This window comes from Geotrypetes seraphini, chromosome 6 (genome assembly GCF_902459505.1).
Source record: "Geotrypetes seraphini chromosome 6, aGeoSer1.1, whole genome shotgun sequence".
NCBI classification, from domain to species: domain Eukaryota; kingdom Metazoa; phylum Chordata; class Amphibia; order Gymnophiona; family Dermophiidae; genus Geotrypetes; species Geotrypetes seraphini.
Window position 1 is genome coordinate 65,742,932 of NC_047089.1, and position 25,868 is coordinate 65,768,799.

Here is a 25,868-nt window from a genome sequence, read left to right on the forward strand (position 1 = left end):
CTCAACATCTTTATTCACATCAAGATCCACACAATAGAACAAATGCTCTTGATTGTGAATAAAGACGTTGAGCACCACAGGTCACCTTCTCTGTTTCCATTTGTGAAGTTAACATCTGCATTTGCACCAAAACCTTTTCCCCCCATTACAAGTAGATTCCCCTTCCCTTGCAGTAGTTTTTTTGTATTTGATCTGTAGGTGTAACTTTCAGGAAGTGTGGCATCCCGATGTCCCTAGAAACCACAGATGTATTCAAAGAGGTACATGAGAGCCCAGCTGGCAGGTTAAAATAGCGATGACACATTCACAGATGCATAGGAAGTGCTCGAGAGATTCTCTTAATATCCAGTGTTAGGCATGACTGGGAATTAGGGGTAGCACTGAGCTGTTACATGACAAATGATATTATATTGCATACCAGGTAAATACTGATAAGTATAGTATTTCTCACTTACTCTAATTTAGGAGAGGTCTTTGTGAAAAATTCATTGTACAGTTGGTGTTCATCCTGGCACACATGAACCATAAAGGCACAGCCGCTTCGCACCTGTTATCAAAGTAGTATTAATATTCTAAGCAAACTGAAATCCATATTTTATAAGCATTACTATAATAAAATTGCTACAGTGCTGTTCCAATATTGCTGTACTATAAAGTCAATAAATGTGTTCCAGAAAGCCCCTGATTCTGATAGCACAGTACAGCATTTCCTAGGCCAGCCCAGGAGGAATACATAATCAAACCTTTTTCAGGATATTTGTAAATATGGATCCACTGAAGACTGACCAAGCTGGGCACTGCACTAGATATTTTTTACTTGGTGCTAAAGCAGGGCTAAGCAAACAAGAAGAATATCAGCTCAAACATGAGTCAGGGGCTTCTATGAGATAGAGAATGACACGGAGACAAATTTGTCCCCATCCCCACAGGAACTCAATTCCCCCATCCTGTCCCCGTGAGTTTTGTCACTGTCCCTGTCCCATTCCAGTAAGCTCTGCCTTAACCGCACAAGCCTAGAATACTTATGATTTTAAAGTGTTTGAGGCTTGTGCAGATAAGGATGGAGCTTGCAGGGATGGAGCAGGGACAGGAAAGAACTCGCAGGGACGGGATGGGAAAATGAGTTCCCATCCTATGGGGAAAATTTGTCCCCATGTCATTTTCTACTATGAGATTCAGGTTGGATTCTGGAATAAGGTCTGATTGGTAGCTGAAATAGTAGATGCCCTTCACATGAAGAGAAGTAAGGAAGAGCTCTACAGCTACCTACTAGAAGGGTTTATAGAGATTGATCAAGCATTTTGCCTCACACTGCTGTACCTAAGTACAGCCACACTTCACTTTTTTTTTTGTCATGTGATTTTAGATCAATGATCACCATTATAAACAAAGTACACCTAGGTAAACAAAAGTCAACAGATAACTATTAAAACAAAAACAAAACCCTGAATTTCAATTTGATTTTTCTAATTTAAAATGATACGTATTGCATTTTAAAATTAGAATTGGTAAAAATAATCTACATGTAATGCCAAATACATTAGGACTCCCCCACCAAAAAAACCCCCAAAAACAACCCACACTATTAAAAGGTCTGCATTGGGCAGAGGTCAGTGGATACTTTTAAATACTGGCTTAGTATCAATTCTCAAAGCAAATGTGTGCAGGTCTATTCATAGAAACATGACGGCAGATAAAGGTCAAATGGCTCATCTAGTCTGCCCATACCATAGTAACCATTATCTCTTTCTCTCTCTCCGAGAGATCCCATGTGCCTATCCCAGGCCCTATTGAATTCAGACACAGTCTCTGTTTCTACCACCTCTTCTGGGAGACCGTTCCATGTATCTACCACCCTTTCCGTAAAAAAGTATCTCCTAAAATTACTCCGGAGTCTATCATCTCTTAACTTCATCCCTCTCATTGCAGTTTCCTTTCAAATGAAGCAGACTCAACTCATGCACATTTATATTATGTAGGTATTGAAATGACTCTTATCATATCTCCTCTCTCCCACCTTTCCTCCAAAGTATACAGATTGAGAACTTTAAGTCTGTCCCCATACGCCTGATCACGAAGAGCACACACCATTTTAGTAGCTTTCCTCTGGACCGACTCCATCCTTTTTATATCTTTGAAATTGGCCATGGGTACAAAACATCCATGCAAAAAATAAGTGCAACAATCTCTGCATGGAAAATAACATATATAAGCTGAAAATTCTATCTGCATGCTATTTTCTTTCTGTTATCTAACACAGCCCCAGGAATGCCTTTTCAATGCAGCTACAAGGTTTTAGCTATATCGAGGGAGCTCAATTTGATGACTGCAAATTTATACGCATAAATCACTATTTACACAAGTAAATTGCTTTGAGAAAATTGACTCTAGAATTTAAAATTTAAAAAAATTAACATACATACTGAATTCATGAGCATTGTAAGTCTTGGGTTAAATGTCGCTCCCAAAAAGAAGAATCAGACGTGATCAAGCCTTTGAGGCTAATATGTTTTATAAACAGGTTCTAGGGGAGAATGTACTGCCTCTGCTATTTATTCATTTGGATTTATTAACTGCCTTTATGAAGAGATTCACCCAAAGCGGTGTACAGCAAGTACAATTCAACATAAAACTTACATTTTTATTAAACGCATAATAGTAGTAAAAAGACCAAATTTAAAAATATTGAAGTAAACTCAAAATCAGTAAATTGAAACTTAATAATAGGACTACCTTGAAACAGTTTCAAAATACACTTATAACAGCACTGAAATTCAAATAAGAGATATAATACAATGTCAGCATAATACTTATTAAAACAACTAATAAAGGAATGTAACATTTATGAACTATTTTAAGTACAGTAAAACCTTGGATTGCAAGTAACTTGATATGCAAGTGTTTTGCAAGACAAGCAAAACATTTTATTAAATTTTAACTTGATATACAAAGCAAGGTTTTGCAATACAAGTACTTACAGTATATACACATCACATCATCATAACTGAGCTGATGGTTCTTCTCTCTACGATGCTGCGGGAGTGTAGTGACTGTTCTAAATGAGCGAGGTCTTGCAATACAAGTACGTATAGTATTTTGTATTAAAGTTTTTGGGTTGTGGAATGAATCGTCTGAGTTTCCATTATTTCTTATGGGGAAATTTGCTTTGATATACGACAGTTTTGGATTACAAGCATGTTTTTGGAACGAATTATGCTGGTAAACCATGGTTTTACTGTATTTATAACAAACTCAGTCAAGACAATGAAATTTATTTCATATGTTTAAGCACCAGGCCCAAATGACAGCTGGTGACTATTGATTTTACAATTTCTTCTTCTACAGCTCAGTTTGGCTCCATGACACAGTCCTCAGCCAGGGGTCATGCACAAGGGTTTCTTCCTGGATCCTAAATCCCATAACTAGGTGTAACCACTGCACAATGGCTTGGACTTCTTTTCCTCATCATCAAAAGCTATGAACACTGTCTTCTCAACATTCTCACACCCAGCTGACATAGGGAGCGGAAGACTTGGTCTGGGGGAATCAACTCATATCTTTCAGGAGGCAGCGTGTAGCACTGCCATAAAGCTGGTATCCCTAGAAGCTTTTAAATATGCAATTAGAAAGTGTTTACAAACACAAAGCTTGAAGAATAAATAACAGCCCAGAATAAAGTCTGCAACAAGCATGCATTTAAAAATAAAAGTTTTCTAAAAATGTATTAATAGGAAAAAAAGTGTAGATGTTAAGAAAACAAATAAGGATTTCTAAATTGAAACAATCTGAGAAAAACAAATGTTTACCAGAGCACAGTGATCTCTGTTGTTCTGACTAGTCAGGTCACTAATTGTCATAGTAATACTGGGACTCAGTAAATGTTCCCTCTGATCAAGATAGCACTGATGTATTTCACCTAGCAAATGTTGATACCTAGTCAAAAAAAGAAAAAACACATAACTTAACAGTATTTTCCTTTTTCTGTTAACAATCAGCCACAGAGTGCACAAAAGTAGAGGACAGCTTTTATGCATAACAGGCTGCTCAGGATTGCTTTGGTGGCATAGCAGTATATCAAGTTTAAAATGAAGCTGTAAAAATTGTTCCCTGTCAATTCAGCACAGGAACACCATGAAAATTTCAATCAATCAACCATAAAGAATCCCATTCATAAGCTTTCTAAATGCAAGCGGTACAACACAGCTGCAGAAGGAAGGAAGAAGACTGCCAGTGCAGGACAGATGAAGAAAGAAGTTTGAGCCATTTGCAGGATAGGAAGAAAGAGAGATGAGGCACTAACTACAGGGCAAAAGAAAGAGAAGGGAGGGGGTCAGTAGCTGGTAGCGAGAGAGATGTTAGCAACAGGATGAGGAGGCTGCCATGGGATGAGAGTGGGTGTACACTGCAGAAACAGCGAAGTTCAAGAGAGGAAGAGGGAAGGAAAGGGTAAGACTGGAAAAGAAGCTAGAGGGAGGCAAAAGATGGAGAGAGAAAAGAGACCAGAGGAAAGAGATGCAAGGAAGAAAAATAGGAAGAGGACAGGGAAAAAAATACAATGGAAAAAAAAAAGAGGAAGCATTTATATAATGCTACAAGGTGCATGCAAGGCTGTACAGACACAGAAAACATCCCTGATAAACTGAAGCTTATTCGAATAGTTTAGTTAAGAAGCAGTCTAGTAGTTGAAGCAGAGGTCTGAGAAATCAGGAGAGTTAGGGTTCAACCCTGGACAAGTTGCTTCACCCTCCATTGCCTCCAGTACAAACTTAGATTGTAAGTAGTCAGTCAGGGACCTACGCACTATATCCGTTACCTTTCTAAACTCAAGCTCTAAGTAATTAAATCTAAATGTAGAGAGACACTGAAGACCAAGGTTGCAAAGAGTAAAGTATGGAACTGGGGCAGGAACTGTTTTATTACTGGCACCTCATGCTAATGTAGTTTGCATCATTAACAGGAATTTGAGGAAATTCTTCAGGATTGATACCAGCGCTTGCTTTTCTAAATTTCTATAGGTACCATCAAGCCTATATTCTACGTCAGGGTATGTATTGGATCCTCCCAGAACTTATGGATAATGCACCGGATTGGTTATATTTAGAATGGCGCCTTATGTTTCCCCTAAATTTAGTTCATTTACCAAGTATTAGCATACCTAGAAGATATAGAGAAAATAAAATATTAATGGATACTTGGAAAACGTTGAGATTTATTGATAAATTAACACCTATCCCAATAAACAAATCAACTAATCAATCTATATGGATAAACTCCAAGATCAAAATTGGCGGAGCTCAAATCCTTTGGAAGAACTGGATAATTGCAGGCATTAGATCTTTAGACGATGTTATTTCAGAAGGTAAACTGCTGGATTTTTCACAATTGCAACATAGATTTGGTCTTAATAAAACACAAAGTTTTAAATGGTTGCAATTGAAGCAGGCCATTCAGGTTGGGTTCCCTGAATGGAAAACATTAAATAATCAATATAGTTTAAAGTTTTTATGTTTTCAAGCAGACTTCCTAGGACATCAAGCCGCATTGTGGTATAAATTAATATCTGGATACTTGAATAAAAAACCAAAAAATGGTCTAAGAGAAATTTGGAGCATTGAGATTGGACATCAGATTAATGCATCTCAATGGCCACTAATTTGGTCTTGGAGAATGGGATGTACAGTGTCAGCATCTATGAGACAAACTTGGTTCTTTTTATTACATAGAGCTTTTTGGACCCCTACACGTTTGCAAAATTTAGACAGTTCTAAGTCCAATAAATGCTGGCACTGTAATCTAGAACCAGGGACATTAGATCATTTATTGTATCATTGTCCCTATATTAAAACTTTTTGGAATTCAATTTGGCCACAAATTAATAAATTGATGGAAAATCATATTGCAATATCATATGATACAATATTATTTGGAATGATGATGAGAAAAAAAAGTCAAATTTCACCAGAAAATAACAAGCTTTTATTAATTATGACAGGGGTTGCCATTCAGCATATAACTAACAACTGGAAGAACTATAACAACCTAAATTATACATTTTGGTGGAATACAATATGTCATATATTTAAAATGGAAAGAACAATAGCAATACAAAGGGGGACATATACTAAATTTATAAAAATATGGGGGCCATTGACAAAATACTGTAATGAATAAATAGTAGGATTTTTCTTCTCCTTTTCTTCTTTTTGGGATTTTTTTTTTTTTATGACACACATAGAGGGGGGGTAAGGAAAATAATTTCTATATAATATGATATAATATATTATACAATATGTAATGTATGAATGAAAAGTAATAGAAGGGTGGGGGGAGGGAGAGGGGATAAAATTTATTTAGAACATAATGTATTAGATATAAAAATGTTATTGAATATTCATCAATTGTATTCTAACATGTTGTATACTTTCTGTAAAATTTGAAAATTTAAAATATTATATTAAAGTAATAAAAGGGTGGGGGGAGGGTGAGGGGGAAAATTAAATTTAGATATATAATGTATTAGATATAAAAGTGATATTATATATTTATCATTTGTATTTTAATATTTTGTACACTTTATGTAAAATTTGAAAATAAAAAATAATGGGAAAAAAAATAAAGCATTAGCCACTACTTTGTCATCAACAGAAGAACCTTTTATGCTACCTCCTCTATTTATACTCATACCTCCTTATCTGCTAATTCCACATAAAGCAAAATTGCTTACCTATAATAGGTGTTCTCTGTAGACAGCAGGGGAATGCAATCACTTGTTGGTGAAGTCCTCTGACTAAGCCTGTGTGCCGGTGCTCTCTCCTAGCTAGGTAAGCTTTTGGCTTACTGGGCATGTGCAGGAGTCCCTACATCTAAAACCCCTCCCCTCCCCTGCCAGTATGTCTTCTAGCTATAAACAGGAATGAGACAAGGCGATGGAAGGCGGGCAAGTGTGTCTGCATTCCCCTGCTGTCTATGGTGAACACATGTTACAGGTATGCAACTTTGCTTTCTCTGGAGACAAGCAGGGGATATGCAGGCACACTTGTTGGTGAGTCCCAAGCTGAAAAACTGAGATGGGTGGTGGAACAACTAATTACAGTGCAAATAGGTTCTGTAGGACTGATCAACCAAAACGCAGATCCTGTGCAAAACACCGATTCAGACAGTAATGCTTTGTAAAAGTATGCACTGAGGACCAAGCTGCAGCCTTGCAAATATCCTGAATGGTAATGTTATCTTAAATTTGCAAAGGAAGTAGATGTAGCTCGTAGTTTATGAGCTCCTGTGGTTGGATCTGTGCACTTTTGTAACAAAAACTGATGCAGTGTGCTATCCAAGAGGAGAGAGTTCTTTTAAATATCTGCTTCCCCTGAGTAGCCAGATTGTAGGCAATGAAGAGTTGAGCAGTTTGATGGAACTAGTCAGTTGTTTTGAGGTATAAAAAAAAAAAAGTAATGCTCTTCTGCAGTCTAATGAGTGGAGAGACTCCTCTGTGTAGAGGAATATGGAGGAGGAAAAAAACGATGATAAAGCATGGTCTCCATAAAAATTGGCACTGACCCAGCCCCCTTCCCTCCCTACCCTCCTCTCCTGTCAGGCTCTTCATCCGCGGAATGGGTTTTTCAATGAGCACTGCCCCAGCCCCTTTCTCTCCCAACCCTAGTCAGGCTCTGTCTTTACTCACGGAAAAGCGTTTCTTCTGCCGCTGAGCTGCAAAAAGCAGGAGTGTGCTTTGGCGCACCTACTCGGCGCTGAGTGGCTTCTTGATTGGCTCCCACAAATTCTCGTGAGAATTTATGGTTAACCATTATGTATTGTTAATAAGATTATATTGTGTGTGTATATATGAAAAATGAATGGAAAAAATGGTATTATAATTGTACTATTATGGGGGTGGGGTTTGGGAAAGAGATTAGGCAGGGTCTGGGGCGGAGCTTGCAAGCCCCCACAAACAAAAAAGTGTTCCGCTGCCTATGATTTGTTTGAATGAGAATGCATTTGTTGTGGTTGATGTGAAGGGATCTTTTACTTGTCGACCATTGTCCTTGAGTGCGCAAATGGTCGAGGTGCGCCCCCCCCCCCTCCCCTCCAGTCCTAATTGGACACATCCATCATTATAGTGAAAAGAGGAGGTGGAGGCTGAAAGGGACAACCCTCTCGGAGGGATGGAGAGTGAATCCACCAAAGGAGGGAATCCCGAATCTTTGTAGGAAGTGGAACCAACTTGGTGAGAGACTGATGGCGCTGATCCCAATGCAACTTGAGGTGCCACTGCAAAGGTCTCATGTGGAGTCTTGCATTCGGCACTAGGGATATTGAGGCTGCCATGTGACCCAGGAGACGTAGAATGGTGCACACTGGTAAGGCTGGCGAAGCCTGAAGTAGTCCGCCACAGTGATGTCTCGAGGAAGATAAGCCCTTGCAGTGTCTATGTCCAGTAAAGTTCTGATAAACATGAGGGAGCGAGTTGGAATCAGATTGAACTTTTGGAGGATTCGAACCGTAGCCTGAATAGAGAGTAGCAACTAATCCTTTGAATGAGCTACTAGGAGCTAATCTTCTAAATAAGGGAATACCATGTGGTGTTGCTTTTGCAGATGAACTGCTACCACTGCTAGGCACTTTGTGAAAACTCTCGGTGCCGAAGAAAGGCTGACAGGCAGGACTTTGTATTGAAAATATTGATTCAGAAATGTGAAGTGAAGGAAGTGCCAGTGGGAAAGATGAATTGGAATGTGAGTGTATGCATCCTTGAGGTCTAGGGCAGCTAACCAATCATATTGCTATAAAAGAGGAAGAATTACTAGAAGAGATATCATCCTGAACTCATCTTTCTTTAGGCAGGCATTTAGGGACCTGAGGTCAAGGATGGGACAAAGGTCTTGTGTCTTCTTGGGGATAAGAAAAAACAGGGAGTAGAATCCTTGATTCGCTTGAGCACCTGGAACCTGCTCGAAGGTCCTATTGAGGAATAGAAGGGAAATCTCCACTGCAAGCTGTGGAATGCGATGGTGTGGAACCTTGGAAGGGCTCGGAGGCTGGGAGGATACAGAGTTGTGAAGGAAATTGAGGAAGTACCCCTGGGAAAATATGCTAAGGACTGTTGTGATGGCCTGCTAAACTGAAAGAAAATGTGTTAGTCGCCTCCCCTCCCCCCACTGGTAGATGGTCAAAAACTGGGACTGGGTTTAAGCGCAGGAAGCTGAGGTGTAGATGACTGTTTCCTGTCTCTCGAGCGCTGCTTCTGAGTGTAAGGCGAAGGCTGTGATCTCAGAAGAGCAGGACAGCTATATGGAGTAAACTTGCATCGAGGATAGTACTGCTGATGAAATGCTCTACGATAAGAGGAAGAAGAAGAAGGGTGTCTAAATTGTTGGAAACGATCTGAAGAATGCACTGAGAGCTCTCTACTAGTTGATGAATCCTCTTTAAATTGAGACACATTTGCCTGCACCTTCTTGCCAAAAAGACTGTCTCCTAAGCAGGGAGTGTCCGCCAGCCTGTCATGGAGATCATCTCTAAGATCTGATGTTCGCAGCCATGCTGAACGCCTGGCCAGTATGGCCACTGCCGCTGTACGAGATATAATGTCGTAAGCATCATAATTGGTTTTAATCAAAAGGTATGTAGATTCCTGGAGTGCAATATACAAACTTGGTATCGCTTCCGGAAAGGCAGAATCTAATTGTTGAAGTATAGAATGTTGAAAATGGAGAATTTGCAACTGATGAGCAATGATTTTTGATGAAAGCATGGATCCTTGATAGACTTTGCAGCCCATGGAGTCAAGGAGGCAAAGATCCTTCCCTGGAGGTGTCAACAATGGCCCCTTTGAAGTCTTTTTAATAGCTGATTCTGATACCATTGATTGATTAAATTTTTTTATTTATTGAATTTTTCAATTTTTACAATAGTTGAAATTCAAGTGATATAATTAATTACTATATATCATTGTATCTATCATTAATACAACTTAATTTATAAACAGTATATATTATATATAATCAAAAGTTATACATCCCTCCCCTTTTTCCAATTAATGATTTTAAAAATTATACATATCCCACCCCTTTTCTATATAATTATTATAATTGTGCTAAGAAATCTAATCATTAGAATAATTAGTCAATGGTTGCCAAATTTTATTGAAATTATGAATGTTCCCGTGTTGTAATGCTATTACTTTTTCCATTTTGTATATATGACAGACAGAGTTCCACCAGAACGTATAATTTAATTTGGTATAGTCTTTCCAATTCTGAGTTATTTGTTGCATGGCGACTCCTGTCAATATTAATAGTAGTTTATTATTGTTTACTGAGATCGGACTCTGAGTTCTCATTGCAGTTCCAAATAATACAGTGTCATATGAGAGTCCTACATGATTTTCTAGTAATTTGTTAATTTGGGGCCAAATCATATTCCAAAAGGCATTTACACAGGGACAAAAAAAAATTAGATGATCTAACGTCCCTATTTCTATTTTACAATGCCAGCATCTATTGGATCTAATATTATCTATCTTTTGCAAGCGCGTAGGGGTCCATAACACTCTATGTAATAAAAACATCCATGTTTGACTCATAGATGCTGACTTTGTAGATCTTAATCTCCAGGACCAAAATCGTGGCCATTGAGACGCAGAAATTGTCTGTCCAATCTCAATACTCCAAATATCCCTAAGACCAGTTTTCTTTTTTTTATTTAAAAATCCATATATCAATTTGTACCATTTTGCGGCTTGGTGACCCAAGAAATCCGCCTGGAAACATAAAACCTGCAGACTATATTGAGTATTAAGATTTTTCCATTGATTGATTAGGTAGCTGCGGAAGGTCGTGCCTAGGAGCAGCTTGACCCTTATACTTCAGCTCTAGGCGCCATGGAAACTGATAGGGGCATTTACTAATTTGTCAAATGAAGGTCTTGAAGGACTACCAATTCCTTCACTGGGGATTTGCAGGATTGAAGAATAGCCTGGAAATCCTTGCTACCTGACGGCACTGTTGTTTGACTGAGGCTCATGCTCTTCCACTTCTATTTCCACTCTCATTACATTTACTGCCTTACAGTTATGCAATAGGAAAACAAAAATTACTAATCCCCAGGGGAGAAGACTACAAACAGAACAACCCTAAGGAAACTTTCTTCCACCCTCTCCCTTAACCAATTTCAAAAAGTGTGCATGTGGTGTTGGCAGTTGCAATGGTAATGAGCAAGGGAAGCAATAACCATGTGGATAAACTTGAAAACACTAGTACAGTCAATGACCTGATATCTTACTCTCCAAGGCTAGTATACAGATCAGTGGACTTAATTACTTTTACTATATATGCCAAGTAAAAAATAAAAATGTTAGAGACACAAAGATGATGCTTCTAGAAAAAACATACTGACTAAACCCTTTACAGACTACTCAATTTTTATACTTACTCTGATATCTTCTCAGCTCTTTGTTCTATTTGTTCAATTAGTGTCTGGGGGGGGAAAAGGAGGAAAGGATGAACACCAACAGATTAGCTGTCTTAAGGCTTTTAAAAAGTATTCATTACCTCACCCCTCTAACTTATACCGAGTTGTATTTCCTTACAAATATTATCCACAGACCCAGAAGATGTTATATTGCTTTCATGGTCTTGCATATTTTTCAAACTCTGATGTCTATAAAAGAGAAGTTCATTAATGTGGGAGTTTGTTTCATTGATTAATGTATGAGTATTTTATACTTCCAACATGAAACAATAATTACAGAACTATTCAAAGAGTCTTCATTGCACAAGTCTTCATGCTCTCTCAGAACAAACCCGATTCAGCTCCACTGAAAAAAATTGCCATGACAGTTACCCTAATAAGAAAAGAGAGGCCACTTGTGTCCTATCACTATAGCTGGCTGGGTATCCCTGAATGAAGAATCAAGCTGTTTCTTCTGTATACAGTGAATTTAGAGCAAAAGTCTAATCCAAGGGTTCCTAACCCAGTTCTTGGGACACAATGAGCAAGTATGGTTTTCAGGATATCCACAATGAATATGCATGAAACATGTTTGCAAACAGTGACTAGTACATGCAGATCTCTCTTCATGAATCCACTTATTGTGGATATCCTAATTGGCTAGGGCAAGTCTTCAGAACTGACCCTTACATCGGACCACCAGACCAAAAACCCACCTTTACTTCGATGATACACAAACCTACAAAGCAATTTTACCTTATGTTAGGATATGTCCATACGGAAAATTATGTAATTTAAACCACTATAGGCTATGGGGTCCTTTTATCAAATCGTGCTAGCGGGATTAGCGCATCGGACATTTCATCATGCACTAACCTCTGCAGCCAGCTAAAAAACTAACGCCTGCTCAATGCAGGCGTTAGCGGCTAGTGCGGCAGGCGGTTTAACGCACGGTATTACGCGCGTTAAACCCCTACTGCAGCTTGATAAAAGGACCCCTATGTCTTTTCGGAAAATGCTGCAATTTTAAAAACACCCTAAGTCCACTAAGTCTATATTTCCAAATCTGTATGTTATGACTCTACTGTAAAAGCTGAAATTTATACCTCTATGTACACCAAGTTTGTTTTTCCCACCAAAGTTTGTCCTACTTATACTGTGAATGTACTCTTGTAACCCGCTCTGGGCTCCTTTGGGAGGACGGGCTAAATAAATAAATAAATGGATTGAGAACCACTGGTCTAAAACATCTAAAAGAACTCTGAAATTTTCTTATAGTCTTCCCCCAATCTGTACCTTTAAATATCATCCTCCTAGGGTGTTTAAATATCTCTTGGAGCACTGTCACATCTAGCACTGTAAAGTGGAAGCACTACCTTAGGTTGTCCCTCCAAGGTCTAAAGCCATGGAATAAAGGAAGTGTTGAGGCCTGAGATTACTTCAAAATAAGTACAGTGGTCTCTGGCTGAGAACGGAGAAATGACGACTGTTCCAACAATTTCAAGATTAATCTACAAACATAGCCTGTATGGGAGGGTGCAATAAGGAAGTCTCTGCTAAAGAAAAGCCATAAAGGGACCCTGCATGCATGTGGGTGTAGGTCTTATGCCTAGTAAGATAAAAGTGAAACACAGCACATCACCCTAACACTAGCTTAACCATAAAGCATGGTAATGGCAGCACTGTGTTGCAGGGATACTTCAGAAGGAGGCTTGTGAAGACTGAGGAAAAGATGTAAAGGCTGGTTCTAGACAAAAACCTAGGCCCTTCCAGCATGTCAAAATGCAAACAGTATTGCTCAACCAGAAGAAAGTGAATATCCTTGAGTGGCAATCTGAACTGAGACTGAATCAAACAGAATATCTAAGATAAGACTTGAAGACTGCAACCTGGTCAATTTGAAAGAGCTTGAGATATTCTGCCAAGAAAAATTAGCAGGAACGGCATCATCCCACTGTGGAAGGTTGATAAGACACTTATTTTTAACAGTTCCTGGCTAGTTATTGCTGCAAATGGGAACTCTATTAAGTACCAAGTCAAGGGGTGTGAAGATTTGTGCAACCAAGACTTTTAGGTTTCTTATTATTTACTTTTTAAATATTTCTATAATTTGTCTCTGCTTTGAAAGTAAAGGATATGCTGCATGGATTAGTGAATCAAATTCTTACTTTAATGCTTTTGAAATTGCATTTCTTTAGACAGTAGAATGTAAAAAAATGTACAAGACTATGAAGCCTTTTCATAGTGAGTCCCATATCCATAACACATATTTAGGGCAGATACTTACACTGACTTTGGGAGCTGCAGCGCGAAACTTAACATAATATAGCGTGAAGGCATTGTCAGCATTTGGGACAGCAGAAGGATCCTATTAACATAAATGAACGACAAGTGATGCACTCATTTAGAATAACTTGTTTTGCTACTCCTCAAACAGTCATTTTAATAGGATTTCACTATTTAGCCACCAGTTTCTTTTACAGCTCTATAAATTAATTTTTACATATTAGCCTGCAGTCAATTAAAATTTTAGTAACAAATTAAGCCCTGTGATGTCTTGATTCTAAAATAATAAAATATTTGCTACCATAGATAGCCTGGCTAGAGATAGAAAAGAGCAAAGTCTGGCCTGTGACTGCAGCATTCTCTCTGTAGCTTACCCTTTTGAGCAATTGATTTGTGAGGTTCTGTATTGTGTTCACAGTGTACATCTTCATAAGGTGCATAGCTTTAGAAAGGCATTGCTTAAACTTTGTTAGATACACAGCGTAATCTTTAAAATTAGGCTGGAAAAAAAAAGAAACATCATTTAAATATAGAAAATGAGAAAAAAAGTTCCAAAACTGAAATAGTTTAATGTATGCTTCCTAACAAGAGATTTTCTAAAATATTCAAGTCATTCTATTGCTAGAATTTAAAAAAAAAAAAAAGAAAAGAAAAAGCTTCAGTTGAAGAACTAACTGGATTCTGCAAATGGAAGGCAGCAGGCTCCTCAGCCAGAAGCTACTTCAAGGCACTTCATAAGGCGCTCCAACCAGGAGGCATTAAGAAACACATGTAGCATTTTCTCAGAGCCAAATTAATTCCTTTTAACGTTTTCAAATTTTTTTATTGAGAAAAAAAACCCCACAAAACTTTAAAGAGGCAAATTTTTACTTCTTGATCTTCTCTACGTGACATGCATTATATAATAATAATCATGAGTGAAATGCTATGGTGGCCGTTTTAGTCCACTCTTCAAAGTAACAAGTAGAAATAACACAAAAATATATTTTTTTCTTTGTTTTTGTTTTATTTCTAATAATCATCATGTATTGATGTATAAACCAAAGAAGTACACAAATAAATGCATACAAAATACAACATTAAAACATCTAGGCTACCCTACTGTTATTAAGTTGATTCAATGGATTTGAAATTCAGCATTTTGCATGATGACAGGGTGTCCTTTCCAAGATCATTATTACTCTCCATTCATCTAAGTTCCTACACAGTCTTCCAATGGGCCAACAAATTTAGTTTAAGATTTGTTCTTTAATATTTAAACGCTTTAAGGGGCTTATTCCTGGTTATTTGAGTGAGATATCTGTGGTGTTTGATTTAGGATCAAACAGATCTTTTGGGACTAGGAAGTTAGAGGTTTTCTTTCTTTGTGGCCAATACTACTGCTTGGAACACAGTGACAATCAATGTAAGAATGGACAGTGATATAGCGTTTAGAGAAGCATTTAATTATTTCCTTATCTGTCAGGCTTACAGTATAACAAGAACTCCTGAGCAGTTTTGGGTTAAACATACCCCAAGATGTTTTGACATATGTTCTGTATGCAATATGTTTTTCATTGTGGTGTGTGTTATATTGTCCATTATTCCCTATTTTTATATAATTTCTGTATTATATCATGTTTTATTGTGAAAACCAGAGAATGTTTTAAGCTAAGACTTTTCTAAAAATGTGACTATAGAAATTTAGTAAATTTAATTTAATTGATAATGTACCATGTTTCCTAATATAGTGCTCCTGCCCATTTAGCGCAAGGGACACTTTCTATTTCTTTTTTTTAATGGGGTAGATATTGTGCTCTTTTTAAATCGGCCAAAAATCAAATCTGAGCAGACCCACGTGGTCTTACCGATCCTCTTTAGTGCATCTAGCCCTAAGTTATTTGCATGTGATAGTCTGAGGGCTGTATTTGATTGAATTTTTTCTTATTTACTGCTTTTGTTTTCTTGCAAATTGTACTTTTATTGATGTTCTTTCAATCAAATAAAAGAAAAAAGACCACTATAGCAGTGGTTCCCAACCCTGTCCTGGAGGAACACCAGGCCAATTGGGTTTTCAGGCTAGCCCTAATGAATATGCATGAAGAAAATTTGCATGCCTATCACTTCCATCATATGCAAATCTCTCTCATGCATATTCATTAGGGCTAGCCTAAAAACCCGATTGGCCTGGTGTTCCTCCAGGACAGGGTTGGGAATCACTGCACTATAGGATTAAAATGTTTATTTGCAATGCCTTAGGCCAATAAAAATACATAAAATCATCTTTCTGCTTTGAGCGGGGAGATATGGGGATTGAGATGTAAAATGCGCTTCACTGCGTAGATGGGGATGAATCTTTGTCCCCAAGTCACTCTCTAACACAGTGGTTCCCAAACCTGTCCTGGGGAACCCCCAGCCAGTCAGGTTTTCCAGATATCCCTAATGAATATGCATTATATGCAAATCTCTCTCATGCATATTCATTAGGGATATCTTGAAAACCTGACTGGCTGGGGGTCCCCCAGGACAGGTTTGGGAACCACTGCTCTAACATGTACTGATTTCTAAAAGGAGCAAAGGTCTACAGTTAATAAACTAATGGCTAAGCTAAATAGAGGAAAAAAGGGTGCCATTAAAATGCGATTCATTCATGTGTTTTCACCATGCTTCAGAAACAATTTTATATCAAAAGAGGAAAAGTAATTCCTACACATACCAAAATCAGTTAGCAAAATGACTTACATGTAAAGAAATATAGGCAATACAGTCATCAAGTTTTGCAAGCATTGGTATAAATCCTTCGGTGTTCACAGACAAGGTAGGGGAATTCAGTTTCTGGAAAGGAGAAATATATGCAGTTCATTAAAACTAAACTAAACCTTAAGCATATATACCGCATCTTCTCTATAGAGATAGAGCTCGGCATGGTTTACAAGAGTTTTAAAGAAAGGAAAATATAAGAATTAGTGATTATATAGAGAGCAGCGGAAAAAAAAATCCCCAACTAAGCAAATGGTATGATCTTCAGTATACATCACATTCAAAGCCACATCATTGCAAGGTACATTTTATATTTCTGGTACCAGCTGTGACAGTAGCCCCAATAGTTGTTTCAATTCATTATAGGCTTTTACATCACTACAGATAACCTGTGTATGTATCCCATACCCTAATGTAATTAGAAAAAGGAGTGACAGCTTGAACTGAACCAATCAACAGAAGAGAGAAACAGCCTCCCAAATGTATAATGGCCAACAAGTATTTATACTAGTCATGTTTCTAATAGCAAATACTGTACCTAAGCATGCCTTTTAACAGTATGCCAACATTTCTCCAAGATAACAGAGGTCAGGATTTCAACATGTTATCACATTCACAAAACCAGCAAACCAAACCAAACTTATTTTCAAGTTCTGTAATAATCTACACAGCTATCAAAACTAGTAAAGCCACAATCCAAAACAATCTCCTCATGTTCACTGAAGTCTGCCTTGGTTGTAATCACATCTGAACAGGGTACTCCTTAGCTTCCTTTTAGGCATATGTAAAGAATGTTCTGGGTCCCTAATGTAATGTAATGTCTACTCCATGATTTTTGAAGCCTGTCACCATTTTACACATGAGGGTAAAATCAAAAAGTAAAGGCAAAATACACTTCATGGCTTTAATAGAAATAACTGTGAGCAATTGAACATATTACTTTTCCATCATCCCCATTCAAGATGACGCATTTTTTAATCATTCAACTAGCTTCTCAATTCCTGCAGAGAAGTTTTTGGCTGCTCCCTAAGCCAGGTGAGTACCACTTCCTTTACTTTATCATGCTTTGTCTTTTGCTCTCTGGGTCGCAGTGATGCACCCATGTCTTGTCATCAATGACAATTCTCTCTAGAATACTCCGATCTTCTTCATACCCTATCAGGAATTGAGACGCAACCTCCACACGCTGTTGCTTGTGCAGATCAGTAAGCTGTTTGGAAACCCATCATGCGCAGACTTTCCTGTATCCCAAATCATCAAGCATTATGGCAAATACAGATCCATAGCTGATATTCAAATTTGCAGCAAATTGAGATACCGTTATCAATTGGTCTTCTCTAATCAAGGCATCCATCTTGTCAATGTGCTCATGTGTGTGATATTGATGAGCGATCAGAACGACCTTTGTCGGTTACACCTGTTCTTCGTGTTTTAAACCCTTTTATTCACTCAAACCTTTCATTGATTCATGGTGATATGTCCATACTGAGTCAATATCCAATGGTAAATTTCCACAGGTTTCACTCCCTCTGCCCAAAGAAAGCACACTACTGCATGCTGTTCTTCGATAGTGTAATCTTGCAATGGAGCAGCCATGTTTCTGACCTCGTAGCTGCCGCACGACGAAAGGCCAAGTGCTGCACTGTGCGTGGATGAACTAACAAACAGGCAATGTATGATTAAATATGTTGCATTTCACTAGCTCTGTTCCAGTTATCATGTAATTTAACAACTGCCTTTAATTTTTGATTTGTCTTTATGTAAAAGTTAGAGTGTGAGCCCTTAGGACAAGCTACATGAACTAAAAGATAGTCGGTCTCTAAAATATCCTGTTGTGCTCTCAATGGCTAATGCAGATGGGCATGCAACTCTCTCCTATACATCTTAAGTCTGATAAGATGACTTTTACGCTACAAAAAAAATCAGCATTGCCACAAAGCAATGCTTCACTGCCAGATGGCCGACTAGTATTTTATGCACAGTACTAGCTGATCACCCGGCATTGCCCGGATATTTATTTATCCCAATCTTCCGATATCGATAAACTTGTATTCAGTGATTACACCTGGTAAAACGGGAAGCATTTGATTGTTTATTTCATGGACGTCTTCATGTTTAGCAGCAAGAATGGCCCTCTGTATGGGGCTGAACTTGGACTTAAACATCAGTATCAGTATTAATCTCAGGGAGCCCAAAAGCTATGGATTATACAATAATATCTGTTATTTTTTTTATAATTTTTACATTACCCCCTTCCCACCCCCACAGTATTTTTTCCCATATAGTAAGTCATATGTATACCAAGTTTGGTTGAAATTTGTCCATGCATTTCAGAGCTATGCTGGAACATACATACATACATACAAACAAATACATCCGATTTTATATAGATAGATAGATTACTAACCCTGGTTTAATACCTATTGTAAATTTATTTAGACCAAAGAAGCAACTCCTCCCCAAATCCAGCACACACTCCAATGATTCAAAAATTATGAACTTACCCTGCCCACCAACAAAAACTGAAATACAGTTGTGTGTGTGGGTGGATGAAGGGGGAAAGGAACGTCGAACTAAAGAATTTTGAAATTATATTTATGATTTTTAATTTGAGGGATATAATTGTTTGAATTATATTGGATGTGGGGAGGAAGAAAGTGGTTGTAGGAGGAGTTGGGGGGGGCGTTGTTGCTTATATCCCACTTCAATTTTTTTAAATAACTTGTTAAAAATATATTAAAAATTTTATAAGATTTCTTTTCAAGTGAGACAGAATTGGTGCACTGACATATGTGCTGTTCTGAGAATGACCCTGGCTATATTTTTGACAAGAGTCCCAAGATAAGGAAAACATCACACATGGGCACAGACTGGGATGTTCCTCAAAAGCTCAGCTTCAGCAATGTCAGGCCTGGTTTACAACAAGAGGTGGAGGAATAGTAGAGGTAGGGGAACCTATACCAAAAGCAGAAATAAAATCATGAAGGCTCTATGATGCACTGTAGGTGAAAGGCAAGTGCACCAGCAGAGGGATATGCATCTAACCCGACCACTGGTGAGAGGGCCAGGATATTGCAAAGAGAAAAAGTGGAATCTAACTCAGTTGTTTTATAAATAGATCTGAAATACTTACAGTGCTGATATTTTCTAGCTCATTGAAATAAGAAAGCTTCTGCTGAATGTTTTCCGCTAAATCCACAAGCTCAGACTATTAAAAGAAAAAAACAAGTTCATTTGCAGAATTCAGAAAGCATTTCCTCCCCATGACAAGATGGTTTGCTTATATTACATGATGGAAGAAACAGATCCCTCTTGAGTCTAAGCTATTTTACAACAGAATGTATTCATTCTCCCAGGAGAAATGTTACAAACTGGTGCTAGTAAAATCGCAGGTGAACTCAAATTATTTTTCTATGATTTTGCTTGTCAGAAAGACTGTGAGGCAACTACTTCAAGACAAAGTATGTCACCTCACCTAACCTTTATTTGAAAATTGATCTCCTCGGTGGCCTTATGGAATTTACCATGTTAGGGCTGCACAGCTGTGGGAAGCACTTTAACTTAGTCAACTTCTGCTGTCAGCTGAATTTTAATCACTCTTCATAACAGCAGTACTAAAAATAAATTAATATTTTGATAATCCAGTTAACTGTTAATAATTCTTAAGGCTTCTTCCCTTTCTGATTTTTTATTGTCATAAGGAAATATTAGCATTGGGTGTTTTTTGAAATATCTAATTAGCCATTCCTTTCTTGTGACTCAGTAAGTCAGAATACTGCTGTGCTTTTCCTCATCAGAAGCCCTTACAATCCTTGCACCGAGACATGCAAGGCATGAGGGATGGACCAGGAAAGGAAATTTAAGACAGGAGTGTAGTTGTAAAAATACAAAAAATGTTTGGATAAAAGTGATTAAATGAGATTCAGCAATAAAAGGAAGCAAGAAAGCTGTGATAGGGGTGGGGGCAATGGAAGTTATTCTTAAGAATCTAACTTTAAACAACAATACACAGCCCTGGGAGCCCCTATAAGAGGCCGACTTTAAGATCTGCTGTACCTGTTCCTTCAATAGCTGCTCACAGGCCTCATGCAGAGCTCCTGTCTTGGTAGACACAAAGAGGTACTGCTTCTGGAGTGACTCTAGGTGTTGGAGAGCGCTATTCACATCCCTCAATATGGCATCACATTGTTCCTGAAACCCAGACAAGTAATCCTTCAGGTCTCTAGAGAAACAGAAACAAAAAAGGCAAATAGGAATAAAACCCACACTTTCAGTCTTTGTGTATATTTACCAGCAGTGTATATAAATCAAAGATACTTTCAGTCTTTGTGTGTATTTACCAGCGGTGTATATAAATCAAAGATACTTACCTGTAGCAGGTGTTCTCCAATGACAGTAGGCATAAATTCTCACATGTAGTCTTCAAAGACTCCAGCTAATCCAGAATACTGCAGCCAAGTTGATCTTTGCAAAACGCAAGTCTGACCATGTCTCCCCACTCCTAGCCAAACTTCACTGGCTCCCAGTGATTTCCAGAATCCATTTCAAATGCTCCTGCCTGGCTTTTAAGATCATTCACGGCATCCTTCCTCCCTTAATCCCACTATCTTATAACTCCTCGAGTCCTGACTCTACCAGACCCGCCCAAAGGTATAAATTATCCTTCCCCTCTCTACACGGTATTCGCTATGCAGGCAAACTGGGAAAATCCCTTCTCTTCAGAATCACAGGTCTTTGGAACGACCTTACTACCCCCGCTGCGGAACATTGGCTCCCTCCAATTATTCCACAAGCAACTGAAAACCTGGCTTTTCACTAAAATGTAATTCTATCCCCCCTTACTCTTCTCTTCTATATATAAGTTCATGTAAACCTTTTTTTTCCTTCTCTTCCTATATTTTAAGTTCTTGTAAACCGTGCCGAGCTCCACAACATCTGTGGAGATGATGCGGTATATAAACTTAAGGTTTAGTTTAGTTTAGTCACCCATGGAACTTGGTATGGACCCTGCCAAGTGAACTGTCACTTTAAATCTTTAAGCAGTGCCCCATTTCATGTGTGTGCCAGTGCCTTTCCCGTCTGATGTTGGTTCACGGGACCATCAGTTCAATAACAAAGCTAAGACGCCAACTAGGGGAAGTGAGCAAGTTGTGAGAATATATGCCTGCTATCCCTGGAGAACTGCTTGTCCAAAATGACTCTTCTGGAATTTTGTTCCAAATAGTAGTGAGAAGTAAAGGTATGGATTGAAGACCAAGCAGTTGCTATGCAGATGTCCTCAATAGATGCAAAGCAGAAATAAACCATCGAGGCAGCCACAACTCGGACATTGTGGGCTGTTACACATAATATAAAGAAATAATATACCCCCAAATTTTTTTAAAAAATAACATTGGACTTGAGCAATGTTACATACCTGAATACCTTAAAAACTAAAATCTGACATACCTGTGTGAAAATCAATGCATGAGATAATATGAAGCATGTAACACAATAGATGATATGAATTCCAAATAGTAAACATGTCGTTTAAAAAATAAAAAAAGTGAAGGTGGAATAAGATCAGATCATATTACTCCTATTGTAAGAGACCTGCACCTCAGCCAGAATTGCATTTAAATTGATTAGCTTGGTCTTTAAGGCATTTAGGTATCCCCAACCAAAAAATCTTTTAGATAAGTTGATTAAAAAAATGGCAAGGCTCATTGCGGTCTTTAACACCGTCACAACTACCATCACTGAAATTGGCTAGACTAGCCTCTACTAAGAACAAAGCCTTTAGTTGCGTTGGAACGTCATTATGGAACTCTATACCCACTACTATTAAAAATGTATTCATTTATTTTGGATTCCGTTACATTTTGAAAACCTTGATTTTTGAAAATGTCATCAGAGAATTCTGTGATCAGTAATATCTTGAAGATCTGGATCAGGAAATGTATCGTATTTTAGAGTTGTATACAGAATTTTGATTGGTTTTTAGATCTTAAGATATATTGCATATTTAAACTGTATACTAATGTATTTAGCTGTAAATCACTTTAATACCAAGTGTTAAAAAAGTGGAGTGGGGCGTGGCTTGGACGCGAATGATGACGGTTGGGTGAAGGAGAAGCTCCGTATAAACAAGCTTAAATTACAAATTACTACAAAAAAAATGATTTCCTACGATCTCGATGGTATGATAAATTGAAATCTACCTCCTTTGCTGAGACGGAGAGACGTTTGAAAAGTGGAAGAGCCGTTTTTATATCCTGAGAAATGAGGTGTAAAAAAGCTGGAGATTAACAGAATTTGAAACTGCCGGTGAGCTACCTAACGACAAATATAAAAGTTTCTTCCTTATAAATAATAAATGAAGTGGATGGTGCCTGCCATACTATAAAGATAAGCTGTTATGAAATAGCTTTCCTATACCGGTAGTGAAGCGAGGTCCGCTGTAAAGTCTACTTGGCAACGGTTTTTTTTTTTTACTGTTTCCTTGCTGCTGATTTCGAAGAAAAGAATTGTGAATGATAAATATAAATATAATATAAATATCGATCTCATCTGCTGTAATTGAAAGGAATTCTGATATAGGAGATTGCCAGTTTTTTCTTTCTCCTCAGCGCTTGGGCTGCGAAAGAGGTGACAGAGTGAGAGACTGGCGGTTTTCTTTAACCTGAGGGAAAAAGTGGTAGCGAGATAGCTGAGAAGCGCTGAGAAATGCATATACATCAAGAATACTAAAGTTGAAAAAATATACTCAATAGAGTGTCGCTCTCCTCGGTAAGGGCTGCGATTGGGCTCATAAGAGGAGAGCCAAAAAAAAAAAAAAAAATTACAGATTTTTTCAGCGCTGAAGCGAAATATCAAAAAAAAAAATGACTAACGGATTTAGTAAAATAAATCTGCAAAAAGATTGACCAGCCATATCCAAAAAAATCTAAGAAAAAGAAAGGCTGCTAATAGAATGTTATTGCCTTTATAGAGACTGAGATAAGGCTTGAAGGAGGAGAAACAGAGAGAAGGACTACCGAAATTTTTTTTTTTTTTATATATACTCACAGCAATAGAAATTAAGACAAATAACTAACAGTTGCTTTAAGAGTTACTGTAATAAAAGTTTTGAATTTGTTCTAAGTATAAGATTGGGACAAACAACTGAAAGAAAGAAAAAAAGGAAAAAAGGCTATATTAAAAGATAGAAACAAAGCCTGAAAGAAAATTCTTCACCATTTTTTATATAAATTGATATAACAAAATAATAAAACATAAATTGAAAACTCAAAAGAAAAGAGAAAACGGCAAAATATTGAAACTGATACAGAAAGACAGTGAATGCAGGCTGAGATAAAAAGAAGAGAAGAAAAACAGAAGATGACATCTAAAAAACAAAACAAATGCGATTCAGAAGCAAGCGGTTCCGGTATTGGTAGCAGCAATAAAAGATCAAAAACAGAGCCAAATAACACACCCTCAAAAGTTCCGCTGCCATCGGATGAGAGCCCCGACGTCATGGAAGAGTTAAGACAAATTAAAGAAATAGTATTAGACAGCAATAAAAAACTAAAAAAAGCAATTGAAGATGCTGCACTTCTCACCAAAAGAGTGGATATAGTTGAAAATAGAATAAATGACCTAGAAAACAATACAGAACAACTGAATACAGACATGAGAAAATCTAAAATAATATGGAAAGAAGTTGAAGAAATTAAAAGAGACTTGGAAGACAGCCGAAATAGAGAAAGAAGAAATAATTTAAGGATCATCGGGATTCCGGAAGGGGTAGAAAAAAATGACCCTATAACATTCCTGGAACAATTTCTACCTAAAATACTACCTTTAAAATTCAAAACTGCATTAGAAATAGAAAGAGCACACAGAATACCAACACAAAATAAAAACCTTCAATCAAGACCAAGAACTTTAATATTTAAACTTTTGAGACACCAACAAGCAGTAGAAATCTGCCAACTTGCAAAAGAAAACAAAAACCTCAAATGTCAAGATGCAAGAATCCACATTGTCCCTGATTTTGCAAAAGAAACTGCATCACGAAGAAAACAATTCCTAGACATGAGACCCCAACTACGAGCTCTAGGGGCAAGATATGGCCTTCTTTATCCAGCAGTAATGAAAATCACCATAGCCAACAAAACTCAAAACTTTTCAGATCCTACAAAACTTCAAGAATTCCTCGATCAACATGAACAGCCAATGACATCTTAAACAAGAACTTATTATTGAATACTATATATGTATTAATATTTAAATTTATGTTTGATTTAATAAAACATGAAGATTGAATATGAAATACAGATATAGAGTTCAACATGAAAACGGAACTTTCAACTTTAATTGGAAAAAAAAAAAAAAAAAAAAAAAAAAAATTTAGAAGAACATGGAATTATAATTTGAACTGCAAGAACATTCTAAACAGACTGTGGAGATATCTAATAATCCTTTATGACTGCCTTCAAATATATACCTAAACCTTAAAAATATAAGTTATAATATTTTAAATATTATTAGATATCATTTTGAATTTTATATCTGATTGAACGTGTGATTTGCATTGATGTCATATTTTCCTTAAAGAATAGAGAAAGAATATAATTCATACATAATATTTAAAAAAGGAAAACATTTCTTAATACCAATAATATACAATACAAACCAAAATATAATAAAAATATACATTGGAATTTATAATAGAATAAAATTAAAACATCTATAAAAGGGAAAATATAATTAAAAAAGATAAAATAAATAATAATTGTAGTAAATATAGTTATATATTGTAATAGCTTGTAGGAGGTATATACACCTAACCTCAATATGCGTATCCAAGTAGTCATATTAAAATGGGAAGGGAAGGGAGGGAAGGGAGGGAAGGGAAGATGGGAAAATAATGGAAAATGGAATAAAGAAAAAAAAGGGGATATTCCAAAATATTTTAAATATGGGGAAAAAAAAAATTCATATAATTTAAAGAAAATATATCAAAAATACATAAATGGATCTTAAAATAATATCCTTAAACGTTAATGATCTAAATCATATGATAAAAAAGAAAAAAGCACTATTATTTTTAAAAAGGCAAGATGCGGACTTATGCTTTATACAAGAGACCCACCTCTCAAATATTGAATCTAGTAAACTACAAGGAGGTTGGGTCAAACATTGCTTTTTCTCACCAGCTACAAAGAAAAAAGCAGGTGTTGCTATTCTAGTAAATAAAAAATGTACTGCTACATTCAAATTAAAGGCAACAGACATTAATGGAAGATGGATAATTGTGGAAATGGATATGGGAAATACTACCATGACGTTAATTAATATATACGCCCCTAATTCGAACCAAAATGAATTTTTCAAAACTCTTCAACAAATGATTATACCACTGGCTACTTCAA

At 37.1% G+C, this 25,868-nt stretch overlaps 1 protein-coding gene across 1 annotated transcript in view; it reads right to left on the reverse strand.

The window, feature by feature from the left end:
- The window catches only part of COG3 (component of oligomeric golgi complex 3), a 139,543-nt gene that overhangs the window by 94,083 nt on the left and 19,592 nt on the right, over nt 1-25,868 (reverse strand). The window contains exons 4-11 of the mRNA XM_033947430.1: nt 20,527-20,692; nt 19,604-19,678; nt 16,453-16,545; nt 14,106-14,231; nt 13,733-13,813; nt 11,428-11,471; nt 3,807-3,933; nt 456-547 (exon numbers count right to left, since the gene is read on the reverse strand). Coding sequence (XP_033803321.1) covers nt 456-547; nt 3,807-3,933; nt 11,428-11,471; nt 13,733-13,813; nt 14,106-14,231; nt 16,453-16,545; nt 19,604-19,678; nt 20,527-20,692 — 804 coding nt within the window. The remainder of the gene's footprint in view (nt 1-455; nt 548-3,806; nt 3,934-11,427; nt 11,472-13,732; nt 13,814-14,105; nt 14,232-16,452; nt 16,546-19,603; nt 19,679-20,526; nt 20,693-25,868) is intronic.